Source organism: Cajanus cajan, chromosome 6 (assembly GCF_000230855.2).
Source record: "Cajanus cajan strain Asha chromosome 6, NIPB_CcT2T_4, whole genome shotgun sequence".
Classification (NCBI taxonomy): Eukaryota; Viridiplantae; Streptophyta; class Magnoliopsida; order Fabales; family Fabaceae; genus Cajanus; species Cajanus cajan.
In genome coordinates this window covers 39,417,542-39,436,137 of record NC_138522.1, presented here as the reverse complement: position 1 = coordinate 39,436,137, position 18,596 = coordinate 39,417,542, and the positions used below count along the sequence as shown (strand labels likewise).

The 18,596-nt window shown below is 28.9% G+C and overlaps 2 protein-coding genes across 2 annotated transcripts; both read left to right on the top strand.

The window, feature by feature from the left end:
* The first annotated feature begins 1,137 nt into the window (after positions 1–1,137).
* LOC109797019 (BTB/POZ domain-containing protein) lies at positions 1,138–4,136 on the top strand. The gene is made up of 4 exons (XM_020356900.3): positions 1,138–1,315; positions 1,397–1,542; positions 2,547–2,662; positions 3,368–4,136. Exons 1-4 carry the CDS (start codon positions 1,167–1,169, stop codon positions 3,977–3,979), a joined length of 1,023 nt encoding a protein of 340 aa, XP_020212489.1. The 5' UTR covers positions 1,138–1,166; the 3' UTR covers positions 3,980–4,136.
* A 4,670-nt stretch (positions 4,137–8,806) lies between these two features.
* On the top strand, positions 8,807–17,842 carry LOC109797366 (beta-galactosidase 16). Its single transcript, XM_020357385.3, has 19 exons — positions 8,807–8,853; positions 8,952–9,246; positions 12,489–12,584; positions 12,670–12,782; positions 12,933–12,999; positions 13,198–13,290; positions 13,371–13,514; positions 13,714–13,808; positions 13,930–14,035; positions 14,168–14,252; positions 14,323–14,441; positions 14,620–14,781; positions 14,946–15,127; positions 15,239–15,330; positions 15,559–15,668; positions 15,968–16,060; positions 16,370–16,474; positions 16,720–16,865; positions 17,411–17,842. The coding sequence occupies exons 2-19, from the start codon at positions 9,076–9,078 to the stop codon at positions 17,526–17,528; spliced, it is 2,097 nt and encodes a 698-aa protein (XP_020212974.2). The 5' UTR covers positions 8,807–8,853; positions 8,952–9,075; the 3' UTR covers positions 17,529–17,842.
* Positions 17,843–18,596: the final 754 nt, after the last annotated feature.

The following is an 18,596-nucleotide window of genomic DNA, read 5'->3' as shown; positions in this document are numbered from 1 at the left end:
ACGCCATTAGCCCATTAACCTTTCTTACAAAGGAAGTATCCCCAAATTTTGTTTCGATTCACGATTGTTAACAAGAGAATTACAACTCACTGTATATATATATAGTCAATATTTACTTATATTTTAAAAAGTATACTATAAGTTAAATTAATTTTATTTAATGAAATATTAAATAGTATAAAATCTTAAAAATCGATGCATTATAATAATATTTCATTTAATATATGCAAAGTTATTGAAGGAAATAATTTTATCAAAAATTACTTAAGGAAGAACCCGACAATTTCTTATACTTATACAGGTGTCAGTGAGAGACTCTAAATACTTTAAGTTTTGTATTAAACTATTCATTTTAATTTATAAAAATCATTAAAATAAAAATAACGTACAATAGCATATTAAACTTACTTTACTAAAATATTAGTCAAACAAACGCTTTTATTATCTGCATAAATATTACGCAGAATATTGTAATTTTTTTGACAACTATTATAATTTTTTTTTATACTTTATAGAAAGTAGTATTAAATAAATAAGTCTCTGAAATACTAATTTTAAAATTTAACTTAAGATAATGTAAGATTTTTATACTATCATCTAATTATAATTTTTTATAATTAAAAATCATTATCATCTGATTATAATTTTTCATAATTAAAAATCATTAACTTTTACTGTAATCATTGTGAAAGTCATATTTAAATTAATTTTTAATTGATTAATATCATAATAGAGTGAAATTAATATGTTATATTTTATTTATTTATTTGCAAAATGTTTGATAAATTCTTTTTGTTATCAAAAAATTATAATGATATAATTAGAGTAAAATTTTATGAATAATATTTAAATCCTTGACAGACTTTTTATGAATTTTATTTTTACATTTAACTAGTATTTTAACCGTGTATTTTAATTATACATATTAAATATTTATTATATATAACTAAAATTTATAATAAATTATATATAAACAATAATATATTTAAATATATAAATTATATTTAAAATTTATATAAATAAATATATTTAAACATATAAATTATATTTTAAATTTATGATAAATAGTTTATATTATAGTAATAGATTATTTTGGTTTAATAATATATAAGAGCTTACAACTTACAAGTATATTTCCTTATTTATGACTTGTGTTGTGAGTCAAAATGAAAATGGTTAGACAGAGTCCATCGTTGGAGTGGAGCATGGGGGATAGAGTGGAGACGCTTGCGAGATTAGCCCAATGGAGAATCGAAAACTTCGGACCTTCTTCCTACAAAAAATCTGATTCCTTCAAGGTCGGAATCTGGAACTGGTGCGTGCGTCTTTGTGTTTGTGTATTTGAATTGAATGATGAATTCAGATCTTAATTAACTTTTTAAACTTGTTTTTTCAGGTACTTTTCAATTGTGAGGAATAAGTATCTCTACATACATCTTTTTCCAGAACCTTCTTCGGTTTCTAAGGATTACCCACCCTTCGCCAGATTCATTCTTCGAGTCTCCAGTGCTGGCTCATCGCGCACCTTTCATATTTCCCCCGGTAATCTTGAACTATGTTATCTTCATTTTATTCGTATAACATGGGATAAAAGGAATTCACTCTTTTTTTCTTTTTTTTTTCAAGTAGAAGAGAAAAGAGTGTGAGGAAATAAAATAAAATATTTGTAGAATGAAATAAATATTTCTACATAAAAATAAGATATGATCATTTTGGTTATGTATGTTGGAATTTGAAATTATAAAAGGCATAAAAATAAGTTTTTAAATTTAATTATTTACTTTTATTTTAGTTTCTATATCCATAGTATCACTTTAATCATATATATTTTGTTGAATTTTAGAATAATATAATTGTCAAAGCGTTTTAAATTTAGAAACCAAAATAAATGTTTATAATATTTACACTCACCACACTTTTTCTTTCCTCTCTTCTTTATCATAGAGTAAATTATACCAACTATCTTGAAGTTTCATTAAATACTTTCAGATATATCTCCTATTTTACTCCTATACTAACTAACAACTTCTTAATTATTTGAAAAATATTACCGCGTACTCTTACAAGGAGAGTTTCTGCAACCACCAAAAAGCAAGAGGTTGTTATGTACAATCTTAAGAAACCCAGGAGAATTAGTGTAATTTACTCTAAATTATCTGAAGTTGTAGGATCTACAAAATATAGTTATTTTGATTTTACAAGTTCGAGAAGTTTCAACCAAACTGTGCAACTTTATTTTTTTCACACATTTAACACATCTACAGAAAATTTTTCCATAAATTCAATTCAACCCATGCTTCCCAATCTCTGTTTACTTTATCAGTAAGGCCTTTTACTTGTTTATACCTGAATATCTGAGCCCGGTGACATGTCTTCCTACTCTTTAGCTCTTTATTTGCCAAGAAGAAATACGGATAATTGCATGTTGCGATTTGTAACTCAAATTGCCATATAAGAAGTTTGAAATTGCAATTACCTTTAGCAGTTTCAAGATTATACAATGGAATGCTGACTCAGATAGCACCTTCATTTCCTTTTGCTTGTAGTTCAAGAAAAGCTGCTTAGAACACATGATGACTTTGTCTGGTCAGTGGATACTACTTTTGTTGGTCGCTTCATCATTGATGTTGAGTTTCTAGACCTGAAGATATGCCCTCCAAATGTGAGTTGAGTTCCTATACATGATTTTATTTTTATGATATTGATGTGCTAAATGATTATACATTTTCTTGATTAAATGTAAACTAAAGTGATTATTCTGGCAGATGATCTTCTGGATATCAACCCATGAAGTTGGATTGAGTTATTTTATTAGGTTTGTTTGGATAAACTTCTGAGAAAAAAATGAAATAAATTTCTCTATAAATAAAATTGCTTATACACAAGTTAAATATAAGTTGTTGAAGAAGCTAATATGAGAGAGATTTACAAATTAGTTTTTTCATAAACAAATTTTAGCTTGTGTCCCTTAATTTCAACAGTGGTTAACATAAGTGTTTGCAACTTGTGTTTTTTAACTAAGTTGTCCAGGTTTTGAATTCTGATCTTGGGTATGAAATAAACTATATTAGGAAGGGAATACCTACCTTGTGTGCGTTTATGGTCTCTAACGAAGATTAGTCACTACTTTCGGTGATAGATATCTCATACCAATATCATGAATATCCAAAAAAACTGATTCTAGCTTATGGATCAACTAATTTCATTTTCACTTCCTATTTTTTTTCTTTCATATAAGTACTTTTAGATAAGTTTATCTATACTCTAGTTAATTCCTTAATCTATAGACAGTTCTCCCCAGACATCTGAACTAGTTTCTGATTCTTGCTGCTTAAGTGTTTAACTTTGATAATTTTTTCAAACTCAGGGTGGAGAAACTAGTTCTGTTTGGCCATCTGAAGGAAATTCACATTCCATTGCATTTCAAAATGGCACTCTTCGCATCCTCTCTCGCATGATTGAAGAGGCCATACATGCTGACCTAACCATCATCACTGCTGATGGCACTTTGAGAGCTCACAAGGCAGTTTTGTCAGCAAGTTCTCCAGTGTTCCAGAGCATGTTTCATCACAATCTAAAGGAAAAAGAATCCTCCACAATCCACATACAAGACATGTCACTTGAATCCTGCACGGCTCTTCTGAGTTACATATATGGAACAATCAAGCAAGAAGATTTCTGGAAGCACCGGCTTGCATTGCTTGGAGCTGCTAATAAATATGACCTTGGTGGTCTCAAAGATATCTGTGAGGAAAGCCTTATGGAAGATCTTCACTCAGGGAATGTTCTTGAGATGCTAAATGAGGCTTGGTTTTATCAGTTGCTCAAGTTAAAGAAAGGGTGTTTGGAGTTCTTGTTTAAATTTGGCAAGGTACATGATATTAGAGAGGATGAAATGAATAATTTTTTCCAGCATGCAGATAGGGAGCTAATGCTGGAGATGTTTCAGGAGATGCTTTCAATTTCCATCTCTCTATAAGTTAACATTGATCTCATGGATCCTGTAAATGGTGCTTTCAAGTTTGCTCTTTATACTTTTTATTGTACAGTGATAATTTTTCATAATACTTATCTGTCCTCTGCCTAACGGCCGGGTGGTTTGAATGGTAAATAAATGTTTTTTTTTTTTTTGGGTTTGTCTTTGGAGTATCTACCGCCGATAACAGTAACTAATCTCCTCGTTAGGCACCTCAAAGGGTGGGATAGTTGGTCCCAAGATTTAACGCGGCTGCATACACAAGACAGGATTCGAATCCCTGACCTTGCTTAAACGTGGATCAACTCCTACTGCTGAATCACACGCTTGGGGTTGTAAATAAATGTATTTGAATGAGCGTTTACGAGGTAGTATATTATTTATTTATTTTGTACAAAATTCTTCAGGTCTCTTAATTTATTTAATTTACCCTCTTTATTATTTGAAGGTCTAATTTGATTATATAATTTTCTAAAACGATCGAATGTAATTTTTTTTTGTCTCATCGATAATAATGAAGTTAACTTCCTATGCTTGTAACATAATAAGAAAGTGACAAATATGTTTTTATTACGTTAAATAATCAATTATTTTTAAAATATATAAAAGATAATTTTTATTATGTAATTTCTATACTATTTTGTAATCTTATATAATATATTCTTTTTTTCGAATTGCACTTTTAATTATGTAACATTTGCACAGTTTTATAAAGATATATAAAAGTATTTTTCTCTCTTGTTCTTACCATAAATAGTAATAGAGAGCACGTTATACTCTTCTTTTCTTTTAATCTTCTTCTTGATAGTTTCAATCTCTCTTGTCTTTTGATCCCTTTAGAATCTATTCTCAATCATGCATTGGTGTGTACCTACAAAATACACTTTAATGATTAAGATAGTTTTATCATTTTTCATAATTCTTTATTTAAGATTAAATAGGTACCTCAATGTTTGATAACTATTCTCACTATATAATGTATAACAACTGTCGAACTATAATATAATAAAGCTAGGTCATAATACTTATCTTTCCAAAATTCAAGCTATAACTTAGATTATTCCAATTATATTTTTAATACTCGATTGACCATACATAAGTCCCTAGTCTCGAACCTTAAAAATAATGAATAAACTAGAATAAAGTCACATGCAAATTAAAAATCAAAAAATTATTCGTAACATAATAAAAAATATTACTTGAAATTTCACGTCATTTATTGATGTTTATTGCTCTTCTTATAATCATTATTAATTTTAGACAACTTTCTATTTGCCTTTTTCACTTGCGCCATTTAAAATTTTAACAATAATGAAAGAAAAAGATGAAGAGTTGTCGTTTCACTTGTGAAATATTCTTGAAGAACATACAACCATGTCTTTCATATATGACTCTTCAATATCTTAGGGATATTTCCCTTCATCAAAAGTGTAACCCTTCATTATCCCTAATCCTTATTGATTGCTGTATAAGTTCTCATTTTCACTATTCCTCTTCATTTTGTCATTATCGTCGAATAGTTTCTCTTTTGCTTTGTGTCTCCACTCCTTGAAAGCCTTAAAGATTTTTAGAAGTTTTCTTATTCCCATGTACCTACCTTTTTTTTCTTTTCCTTTTTTTGTCTATTATTTTATAGGTTCTGATTTTGAATATCACGACTCATCTAACTTTGACGGTTTTAACCCTCTACGTCTTCTTTCTCGTGAGGTTGTGAAAATAAATTCTGACAGTAAGTTCGTTGACATCATTAATGTCAATGCATTAGAAGTATTGTCCCTTTTAGTGTTTGTTATGCCGTTATAAACTACTATTGACATCGGCTATTAAAAAATGATATGAAATTTTTAGGCATACATGAACAAGCTCCCAATTGAGGCAAGAGGCAATAATAACATAAATTATCATTCTAGTGCCAATGTTCCAACCCTAAATTTGTTGGCATTATTAAGGTTACCACATCTAAAGTATTACTCGCTTAAACACTCGTTAGACTGTCATAATTTTGTCCTTAAAAAGGATAGTGTAAGGAAGGAATGTATTTATAAACTACTTTAATCTTGACTACTAAGTGATGTGAAACTTTTAGGTATACCAAAACATTTCTTTCATTTCTTCCTATCATATATACTTCATTTTTTTTAAAACCTTTTCACCTATTTATTATTCTCTTTCCTTCATATTTCTTTACCATATCATTGATAACTAAAAGAAGTGTAAGTATAATTTTATATATTTATGTATCGATACATCTTTACACATTTTGCTCCTAGCCACTTCTATAGTCTACAAATCATTTTTAATAATAATTTATAAAATGAATTTTAAAACTAAAAAAATACAAATAGGAACACATCAAATAAGATAACATTAAAGAAAATTTATTTTAATGTGTTTGATTTTTTTTTTCAAAAAGTATTTTTAATTTTAGAAAAAATAAAGAAGTATAGACATGCATATCAAGTCCATACCTCACTACATGCAACACATCTGTAGATGATCTACATCCTTGAGTTAGAGCTACAAAACAGAAGAGAGTAAGAAAACATCTCTAAATTGTTTCTGTTTTCTATTTATAAAGCATTTGTTTTATAAATAATTTTCTACACTTAATAATTGGTGAAAGAAAAAAATATTTGTTAGGTAACTAAAAAAATGAAAAAGGAAAGCAAAACGGAATATTTCTTCTTTTTCATTTTTTTTCTCCGATCAAACATAATGTGCTTGCACTGGGTATAGAAATCCAATTGAAAAGGAATATTACAACTGGTTTTTTGGTATCGTAGTTCAGAAAAATGCTACAACAGATATTTTGATTATTAATGCAAAGCAACAAAAAGAAGTTGGTATTTTTCCTTGTACTCTGCGAATCCACGTATAGCTTCAACAACTATTTGATCCTTTCATCTTTTGAGTATTATAATTATTAATGTTTTTGCTGCTGCATAGATTTGGTATAGTATTGGTGTCTGCATTTGGTGTTCTGATTAATCATTCAAACAACACCCTCGTTTTTTTTTATATAATTAAATCACCAAACTAAAATTAAACCAACAATTGAGATCGATCTTTCATACACAATCATATAGCACCGCGTGCTGAATTTAAAAACAGTACGGGTCTGTTTGGATATGGATGTAGTTTTTACATTTTGTTATCAAGGATCATGCTAATTTTATTTTCCATAATATGGATTTGAAATTTATTCTTTACTTGAATGAACCAAATTGAGGAATATTTCAATTGTTGAGAAATTAGATTGCAAAGATTAGTAAATGGGAGACTAATTGAGATAAAGTAAAACAAAAAAACTAAAATAGGATTTTTATCTGATTTTTTTTTTATCATTTCTTTCGAGTAAGAAATGTTAAACATTTCTCTTAAATTTTTATGAAGCCAAACACAATAGTGCATTAAAATTAATAAAATACTGAATATTATATATTCTTTATTTTTGTTATCTTATCCAATTTTATCTCTATCCACAATACATATATATGAACTCACATAGCCGATAAGCATCTTTATCACATTTTGATATTTCCGTCATTCTATAATAATTATCGTATTATAAAAATAAATTTAAAATAAATATCATGTTAAATTTTTAATATAATATCAATTATCACTTTTCATTTATACTCCTAATAATATTATGCAAAAAATGATTTTTATTTTATATTATTTCTGATAAAACATTAATTTTGTAAAATTATTATTATTATTTATTTATTAATTTTCTAAGTAAAATAATCTAAAACTATATATATTATAGGAGGAAGATAATATTTTTTATTTTTGTCATCTTATTTAATTTAACTTTTATCCACATTTATGAACTCATATAGGCCGAAAAGCATCAATATCACATTTTGATAAAATGCTTTATATTATATATTCTTTATTTTTGTTATCTTTTCAATTGTAATTTATCCACATATATGAACTCTTATAGGCCGAAATGCATCCTAATCGGATTAAAATTAATAAAATAGTGAAATTTTGGATAAAATGAATTAGCATCATTATCACATTGGTTTTTGATGATGCAATTAATAGAATATATAAATAGTGTACTGAAAATAAAGTTGCTTATCCATTCCACAATAACGAACAACTTTTCGTGACAACTTTCGGTTACTAAAGCAGCCAAGCTACAACTTACCATCTCTCCATAAATGAGTTTCGATGATTCATTACCGTCCCTTCTGTCATGGTGTTTTTATTTTTTATTTTTTATTTTTTTTTATTTTTTTTTAAAATTTTATTTTTAACGACATAATCTGCACACTATTTTATAATTAATCACTAATAACTATGTTTATGTTTGTAGATTTTAAATTTTTCTGATTTAATATTATGTTAATACGTGAATAATAAAATAAAAATTTGTCTTTCATTTTAAAATGTTTTAGGAAGCATAAAAGAATTATAAAAACAAAGATAATATCATGTAATTAATGTCACATGTCATATTAATTGCCCAAGTTTTAATGATGATATAAAACGAAAGTAGTACATCAAGTGTCTATTTTGTTAATTAATTAGATATTAGCATGATGGGTTGACTTTTACGAATAATATATAAGTAATTTTTAATAAAATTTGTGAATGACTGTATAGAATTGTTTTGCTCTGTCAATAATAAAACTAATTAAATTAATATTTTTGTAAAATTTAACAAATATGTTATACATAATAAACTGTTATTGGATGACAGTATCAAATTATTTTAAATTTTGGGTGCATAATGTATTTTCTAATTTTAAAATACAAAAAAAAATGTACATAATAATCATTTTATAATCAAATGCGCGCATCTGAAAAGAATCATCAAATTGGTTTCTTACAAGTTAAACCTTGTCCACTTGTCCTATGAGGTAAATATAAATAGTAGTTAATCACATACATTATATAGTTCCTTGCAATTTGTATACGAGTTATTTTAATGCATATATTCCATATGAATCACTTGTAGTTGTAGCTAGTCTTCAGATCGAGAACCAAGTGAATATATATATAAATATATAGGGAGAAGAAAGGAATTAAGGTAGCTATAGTCTCTTCACACACAAGTTACAAAGTGAGCAAGCTTTGTAGAAATGGTGAAGGTGTGGTGCTGCTACTGTTTTCTCTTTGCTCTTTTTCTAACGCTGTTTATTGGTTCCGTCAATGGTGGCAATGTCACCTATGATGGACGATCCTTAATCATTGATGGCCAACATAAGATCCTCTTCTCCGGTTCAATTCATTATCCTCGTAGCACTCCTCAGGTTTGTATCATCCCTCCTTACTTATGCTTCTTAATTTATGAGCCCCTTCCTCAACTTAACATACACTTATTTTTTTGGTTACTATAAAGTTCATATGCATGGTTCTTAATTTGTTTCTTAATTTGAGGTATATGTTTCTGGGATTGAGAACCCAAAAGATGATGAATGTTAGAAACATAAGCAGGAGAGAGATAGAGTGAAGAGAGTCGTCATTTGGTTCTCGTTGTCCTAGTTAGGTAAAAATTAAGAAACATGCTCCATTGTTCGGAACCAACTTACCATCGACACGGCTAAAATTCTTGCAACAATACGGTTGGTTCACGTCATTTTTGTTTCGCTATTTTTTTTACCGTCAATATACAATGTCAAATACTTTTACTTTTTATTTATTTATGTGTGTAAATTAATGTAAAAGAATCGACTAATAAAATCAACTTAATAGTGAAATATTAGGTTATATATATATATATATATATATATATATATATATATATATATATATATAATTTTCAATTTGAACTCTGATGTTTGTTATTGTAATTTGATGAATAAAAAAATTAATTAGTGTGAAAGAATCAAAATTGGCATAATGTGAGAGGATGAGTTGTTTAGCTTTACTCTCTAGAGGTATTACTACATAATAGAAGCAAACTTGCATATATGGTCTTCTAATTCTAATTTTATCAAGTCTTCCTGCTTATAGTTCAACTACTTAATCATTCTTTGTACTGTAATGGCATCTATTGTATGTCATGTGTAGGTTTCAGTTCACATGGGGATTTGGAGACCCCCTTGACTTATTGGGTGATATAGATCTTTATCGTTCTCTCTCTCTCTCCCTTTTTGGATTATAGTTTTTCTTTTTAATTATACTGTATAGTTTGACTAATATGCGAGTGTAGAAACTTAGTCTATTTTTTTTAAAGAACTCCGATCTTACACTCCATTTTTTTGCATCCATCTTGAGGTTTGACCGGATCTCATTTTTTTTATTTTTTATTTTAAACCAACGGGATCTCATTTCTTTCCACACTGAATCTAATTAAGTTGTCTCTGTTAATATTTTTTGTTTAGTGGACTAGTAGTTAGATGGACTAAAGAGTAAGAGATCGAGAACACGATATTAGAGTTGATGATATATATATATATATATATATATATATATATATATATATATATATATATATATATATATATATATATATATTAAAATATTAAAATAATTCACATATTTATTATGCTTAATGGATCATAAGAGGTTCAAAAATTAGGTAACCCATGTTACGAGGACTCATGTAGTCATGTTAGCGTTGTCATTTAAAAAAGTCATTTAATTTGTATTTGATAAAAAAAATATATTTTTTTTTAAATTATTGGCTCGTAGCATAATGTCAGATTTTTTTATGATCAAATCATCTAGAGTTCGATCATTGTTATCTCATTATTTTGATTTAAAAAAAGAAGTTGAATCTAAGTTTAACTGTTTAAGATACTTATTTTATGTATTTTCCTTGCTTAAAACTAAAAGAACTATTATCTTATGTTGAAAAGCATAGCTAGAGATATAATTAAAATATATATATATATGCTTAAGTTTTTAGTTAGTTAATTCATAACATCTAATTTGTAGCAAACTTGCATGTATATTGTCAAATTCTCTATGGGTTTAATATTAATGACAACGAAATTCTCAAAAAATGAGAACACTATGTACTATATATGTTGAATCTCTTTATATTTTACACTTTATTATATATTGTTTATTATATATAGTAAAAGAGGTATTCTTATAACAGTGCTGCTATTTAGTACTAAAGTCAATCGCACAAATGGATATCGTGGAAAATTCCTGTTTTTAAAAAACAAATATTGATTAAAAGTTAAAAAAAGAAAAAGAGAATTGCTTGATGTTACGAATAGATAGTGTATGAATTTAAAGAAATCAATATATGATAATATATTGCATGATTTTCACCAAATTCACTTTTATTTTACATTTTTATTTTAATTTTCCAATAAAATACAAATAAGTGTATTTGTGCGGAAATGATATATTAAAATGATACAAGGATACCAAAATCCATATACACTTAAGAAAAGTGTCATCTGAAGAATAAAATCATTTGAGTAGTTGGTTACTATATATTAAAATTTAAATATACAATAACCAGCCAATCAATCACCATTCCAAATATAGCAACATCAGTGAGTTAACATTCAAACATTTTATCCCCTGCACCCGATTGTTTTATGCCATGCTATAGAACTAGAATCTGAAAAACCCAACTTAATATTTTCCGTATTATTTAGCAGTACTCTTAGGGAAAATAGAAAATGAAATTTGACCGGAATCAAGTGTTCTGTGTCATAAGAAAACTATTTTGTAACAAGTACTAGCAGTTTCCTTCATAAAATCACATAATTAGCTTATAATGTTGTTCTAACATACTCATTAATTTTCACGTTAAAACAAAATGTTCATTAATTGAGCCATTAATTCCCGTGTACACTTTTGTAATGGGTACACTTAATTTATTGACACGGGGAGAAGGTTAATTACAATCATTTAATGCAAGTCGAATTAAACTATCGAGAACATTTATTTATTTATTTATTTTTACAACAAAAAATATCAAAGTTTTAAGCACTTAAATAACCAACTATAGTACTAATGATGATGATATGTGATAATGATATGTGAGACTCATATATTACAAACACCTATTTGACACTCATTTTTTCCCCTTATCTCTCTCTTCCTATTAAATCATATAATCTATCATGTATATTCCTTTCTCTTAATCTCTCAAGGTGTCTATAACATTAGGTGTCCATGAATTTCATCTTAATACCAAGGCATCTGCATTTCAAAAAAAGAGAGAGAAATACATAAGAGTCAAAGAACGACATTCAAATACATAACATCAAATAGTTGACGGCTCAAATATGAAAATATTAAGCATGATAAGAATTTAAGGACACAAATGACATTAATATTGCTATTCTTATGAATGAAAGAAAATTGTTTACATTTTAATATTAAAAATCATTACATTAATATTAATGTATGACACAACTCACATAGTAATTTACTCAAATTCAAAATCACCTAAATTCCAATGAAGCCAAGAATGTACTGGTAATTGATTGGTATAGAGCATTTATGTTTGAAGGAGTAAGAGCAGCATGAAGAAAGAAACACCTCTAAATTGTGAATTGCAATTTGTTCTTAATTTCAATAGATGTGGCCTAATTTAATTGCGAAAGCTAAGGAAGGTGGATTAGATGTCATACAAACTTATGTGTTTTGGAACCTTCACGAACCTCAACAAGGCCAGGTGAGTACTCAAACTCTTCTATTTATCCTTTCCCCTGTATTTTCTTTTTAAGCTCATTACTTACAAGCACAATGTTTGTTTCTAGTATGACTTCAGAGGAAGGCATAATATAGTAAGATTCATTCAGGAAATTCAAGCACAAGGTTTATATGTAACCCTCCGAATTGGACCATACATTGAGAGTGAATGCTCATATGGGTAAGTCCCCTTTCCAGCTTTCCAGCACAAAGGAATTGTATACCATGCTATGAACTGAAACATATTATGCTTTCATCAAAGTTATTTTGGCCTTTGGGTACTTTGATGATACTAAATAATATGATAATGATTGTGATTTTGTTGGTGCAGGGGTCTACCAATATGGTTACATGATATTCCGGGTATTGTATTCAGATCTGATAATGAGCAATTCAAGGTATCAATTTCTTGTTTGTCTTCCTTCTAACACTGTAATTTGAACTAGATAATCGTGGTAATTTATCTTTCTCTTGTATTTTTATCCAACTTGCTCTAAAAATCATCAAGTATTTTGGCCATGTCTCCTTGTACCTTTAACACAATTTACTCTTTGTGCAATACTTTCCACTCAAATTCTTCATATCATTAATGGCAGTTTCACATGCAAAGGTTCACTACAAAAATTGTCAACATGATGAAATCAGCCAATCTTTATGCTTCACAAGGAGGACCTATCATACTATCGCAGGTTTAAACTTCAAAATTCAAAGACTTGTCAATTATATATTACTAGGATTTCTTTTAATAAATGGTTTATGGTTAATGTAGATCGAGAACGAATATGGGAATGTTCAAGGGGCATTTCATGAGAAAGGATTGTCCTATATTCGTTGGGCTGCTCAAATGGCTGTGGGGCTCCAAACTGGTGTGCCTTGGGTAATGTGCAAGCAAGATGATGCACCTGATCCGGTGGTTAGTCTCTACGAACTTTCCATGGATTTTTCAAGAATTCGCAATGTTCAATATAATGTTTTCTTATAAGAGTGAGAATAGGGCAATCATGTACTTGTTAAATGTTTTCTTATATTACTAATTCTTATCAATCCCAGCCTTTGACTCACAATACATATTTAGTTGTTATATAGTAAGTTATAACATTATGAATCTGCAGATCAACACGTGCAATGGTATGCAGTGTGGGACAACTTTTAAGGGGCCTAACTCACCTAACAAGCCTTCACTATGGACAGAGAATTGGACTAGTTTGTATGTTCTTATGAAATTCTACATTACAGTTTACAAACCATTTTTTTTTCTTAAAAGGGGCAACTTTTAATTATCAAATTGTTTAAGTCTAATGTCATTCATTTCACGTTAAAATTTGAAGTTACCAAGTCTTTGGTGGAGTGCCATACAAAAGATCAGCTCAAGACATTGCATATAATGTTGCCTTATTCATTGCAAAGAAAGGAAGCTACGTCAATTACTACATGGTATCATTAGTGCCCATCACCTTGTTTTTCTTTCTCTTTTCTTTATCCACAACATTTAAGCAGCTATTTTAACATAGCTAAAAATATGTCATTAATTTTCCTTGTTAAGTCACGTTTATGGATTTGATGCAGTACCATGGTGGAACCAACTTCGATAGGATAGCCTCTTCTTTTGTAACGACAGCTTATTATGACGAAGCTCCACTGGATGAATATGGTATATTTCTTATTCAAGTAAATTTGTAGATATTGAATCACTAGGTGATTGACTATGCCAAGGTAACCAGGTTTGGTTAAGCAACCAAAATGGGGCCATCTTAAGGAGCTACATGCGACAATCAAGTCATGTTCAAAATCTCTACTTGATGGAACTCCAACTAGGTTCAGCTTGGGCTCACAACAAAATGTAAGAAAACTAAGCAGAACGGTTGAATATTTTCCTCAATTGTTATCTTCTTTTTAACTAGCGCAAAAAGGGGAACATAACACCTAGTTTATGAAACACATTCTACAATTTTATAAGCTATTCTCTAAAAGATGAATCTTTTAAACAAAATCAATAATTTTCTACCACTTTTCTTCAGGCTTATGTTTTCAAAAGGAGCTCAATAGAATGTATTGCCTTCCTAGAAAATAGTGGAGATCGGAGTGTCACAATACAATTTCAAAATATTCCATATCAATTACCCCGCAAATCAATAAGTATTCTACTAGACTGCAAGAATGTAGCCTTCAACACTGCCAAGGTAAAAATCAAAAGCTCAATATATACCATGTCATTTATTTTAAGACAACTGGAAATTTCTTCTTTTGCCATCTTCATTTGACCATTATTTTTTTTGTATTAATTAAACGCTATATAAACACAACGATGCTATTAAAAGGCAATCCATGTTTTATGCTCTTGTAGGTAGTCACACAAAACAATGCTAGAGCGATGAAATCATATTTACAGTTCAATTTAGTTGAAAAGTGGAAAGTGTACAAAGAAGTCATCCCCAACTTTGACGATACTTCAATAAGAGCAAAAACACTACTAGATCAAATCAGCACAACAAAAGATTCATCTGACTATATGTGGTACACATTCAGGTAAAATAGCTACATATGTATTTAATGTCAGCTACATTTAAAGATGTTTGTTGTACCATATTTTACTAAGATTCTTGTTAACACCATTAAACAATAATCTTGCTCATGCAGGTTTAATGATAACTCTCCGAATGCTCAACCCATTCTTACTGCATATAGCTATGGGCATGTTTTGCATGCCTTCATCAATGGAAATTTAGTAGGCAAGCTCTAAACCTCAACCCATACTACTGAGGATCTCATTTTTTCTTAGGATAGAAGGCAAACATATTTTTGGATAGAAGTAACTACATCCATATGGTTATTGACTTGGTTATTACATAAATACTACTTTAGATTACAATGCACATATTTCCTTTTATCAATTTATCTTTTTTACTACAATTTGAGATGCTAACATTTGGGCTCTATACATATGCTTCTAACTCTAGGTTCTGCACATGGAAGTCACAAAAATGTATCCTTTGTCATGGAGAACAAACTCAATCTTATAAATGGGATGAACAATTTTTCTTTCCTCAGTGCAACAGTCGGATTGCCGGTAATTGTCTCAATTGTCAAGACTTTTATTTTATTCATCGCCAAGTAAATGAAACCACTTGAGAAATAACATATTAAACTAATGCTCATAGCATTTGCCAATTCCAAAGATGAATTACCAAGTAATATGCATGGTTATTTCATTTGAGATGCTTCTTCTACCAAGATTCAAGATCACATTTTAGAGTTGTAGCAAAGCATCTTTTACTATTGAACAAATATCTGCATAAAATGAAACGTATATGATGTCCCAAGAAAAATAATTGATAACATGAAATGTATATTTATTTCTACATGAAGAACTCGGGAGCATATCTAGAGCGCAGAGTTGCTGGTTTGTATAGAGTGAATGTTCAAGGCAGAGATTTCACTAATCAAGCATGGGGATATCAGGTGATAATCTCTATATGGTTAGATTCTAACTTAGTAGACTACAATTAGACCTCAATTATCAATCTCTTGTTTCTTCAATCAAATTATCTTGACATACTATGCAAAATTTAGTTATTAGAATTTAGTTAACATACATTACTTTTCCTATCATTTACTCTTTGAACAAATTTCAATTCAACCTAACCTTATGCACTATCATTATCAACAGCTTACACTTTCATATTATAAAAAATAGATGTGTGCTTGAACTATCAACTCTTATCGCTAATCATTTAAACTAAAATTTTCATGTTGAATTTTTGCATTAAGGTTGGGTTGTTAGGAGAAAAATTGCAAATCTATACAGCTAGTGGATCAAGTAAAGTTCAATGGGAAAGTTTCCAAAGCTCAACTAAGCCACTCACATGGTATAAGGTATATTATCAATTATCAACATTAAAATTTGTTGTTCCATTTTTTTACTTAACCAAACATGAATATTTAAAGGAATCCAACTAAACATGTTAAAAGGCCTTTATGCTAGAGTTTATCACCACCCCCTGTTATGGATTGAAGACAAGATGGAGGCCTAAATCACTTTACCATCACAGTTGCTCACCATTTATCTACAATATTGTTTTAACAGTGCACTAATATTTTATTTCCCTACTTATTATCAGACCACATTTGATGCACCAGTGGGCAATGATCCTGTAGTGCTCAATCTTGGTTCTATGGGAAAGGGATATACCTGGGTTAATGGCCAAGGTATTGGCCGATATTGGGTATCTTTCCACACACCACAGGGAACTCCTTCACAGAAATGGTATGTTCCTTTATCATAATTTTTTTCTTTCAAATTCTTATTTTCAAAAATAGTTTGTGACAAAACACACCAAGGGATGCTGATTTCAAGGAACCCCTTCCCCACAATGACTATAATGCATAATAGTTATGTGATTATTTTAAAAAATAAATAAAAGATGCATTTTTTTATTTTATAAAACCATCAATAATATAGCTTCTTGAATTAAATAAAAAGAAATAAGCATACTTTAAATAATGTGAAACCACTTTCATAATCAGTAACCACATTTGTGAAAAATAAAAGAAAATATCTTTTACTATTTTTTTTTTCATTTTTTGTTTTTCTATTTTAGCTATTCTAAATGATATTCTCTTAGAATACATATTTTTTCAAATAGAAGTAAAAAAAATATTTATAAGTGCCTTGTGTTTGAATAATTAATTTTCTATTTTCTTCATTCTTAGAAATTTCCATCTTAAATTGTTTATATACCTAATAATATAATTAATTTCCTACCTACATGTCATACATTCATTTACTTACAATTGAACATTTTTATTCAGGTATCACATACCCCGATCCCTCCTAAGACCTACTGGGAATCTACTAATTCTACTTGAAGAAGAAACTGGGAATCCACTTGGGATCACTCTAGACACAGTTTACATTACATCACAATGAAAAATCACGCATCATGAGTAAACAAAATTGCTCTATCTTCTTACATGGATGCAGAGAGCCTAGATATATGGCCAAAGGAGAGATATACATTAGCATGGCATAAATCCATCACCACTGGGTACATATTTAGACATCTCAAAAATATAAAAAGAAGGGGGTTACAGAAAAACAAATTGTCATTAATTGTGAGGAATTTTCAATATTTTCATTGATTCTCCTCGTTAACAAGAATCCATTTTCTTGCTAGGTGATACTTATCATCTTTGAACTGCCAATACAAATTACATAATATAAACAAGAACAATCAAACAAAACTTGAGACTTTACATTTCTTATGTATGATTAGTTATCTATTTTCTTCACACTTTAAATTTAGATTTATGTATGTGAAGAATTTATTTACTTAAAAGTTATAACTGGAAATATTTATTTAGGTATAACATAACCAAGTCCCTCCTAAAACCTACTAGGAACCTTATAATATAAATAGTATTTGATCATAATCAAGATAATATAATCAATATGATGTGCATGGGAGAAAGTTCACTTATTTATGATTTCAATTGTGAAGGAGGAAATACATAATATTTGAAGGAGTGCAAGTTATGAGGGAAAAGGGTAAGAAAAGAAAAGAAATAAAATAAAGTATGTAAACAAAAAAGTAGCAATAAAGAACTCAACAAATCACATTATCTTTCGATATCAATCCTAGAAGTTGGGGTTTTACATAAGGCTCCAATAGCAAGTTGCAATGAAGAACTCAACAAATCATTTGTTTTCAATATCAATGCCCATGTGCAAAGTACAAGTACCCATGATATAGCTCTTAAAAAACAAAAAAGAAAAACAAACAGTTTGCTACCATTTAATACCATTCATGCAACAATGCATAGTAAAATCATCAAGGTGTCAAAAACTATAATTTTATATAACTACGTCACCGGAGGAAGTACATATGTACACATCTACATTCATTAAACAAAAGAACTTGTTATAGTAGATAACGTGTTCATTACACATATAAGAACCAAATTAGCCAAAGATAAATTTTTTTTTTTCAGCAGGAGC

What these genes read in the sequence shown, in the direction of transcription:
- LOC109797019 (XM_020356900.3), top strand. Translation starts at nt 1,167, where the DNA reads ATGAAAATGGTTAGACAGAGTCCATCGTTGGAGTGGAGCATGGGGGAT. An exon ending in AAGGTCGGAATCTGGAACTG is followed by an intron (nt 1,316 to 1,396) that starts GTGCGTGCGTCT and finishes TTGTTTTTTCAG; the next exon opens with GTACTTTTCAATTGTGAGGA. An exon ending in TGAAGATATGCCCTCCAAAT is followed by an intron (nt 2,663 to 3,367) that starts GTGAGTTGAGTT and finishes TTTCAAACTCAG; the next exon opens with GGTGGAGAAACTAGTTCTGT.
- LOC109797366 (XM_020357385.3), top strand. Translation starts at nt 9,076, where the DNA reads ATGGTGAAGGTGTGGTGCTGCTACTGTTTTCTCTTTGCTCTTTTTCTA. An exon ending in CTGATAATGAGCAATTCAAG is followed by an intron (nt 13,000 to 13,197) that starts GTATCAATTTCT and finishes CATTAATGGCAG; the next exon opens with TTTCACATGCAAAGGTTCAC. An exon ending in ATCAAGCATGGGGATATCAG is followed by an intron (nt 16,061 to 16,369) that starts GTGATAATCTCT and finishes TTTTGCATTAAG; the next exon opens with GTTGGGTTGTTAGGAGAAAA.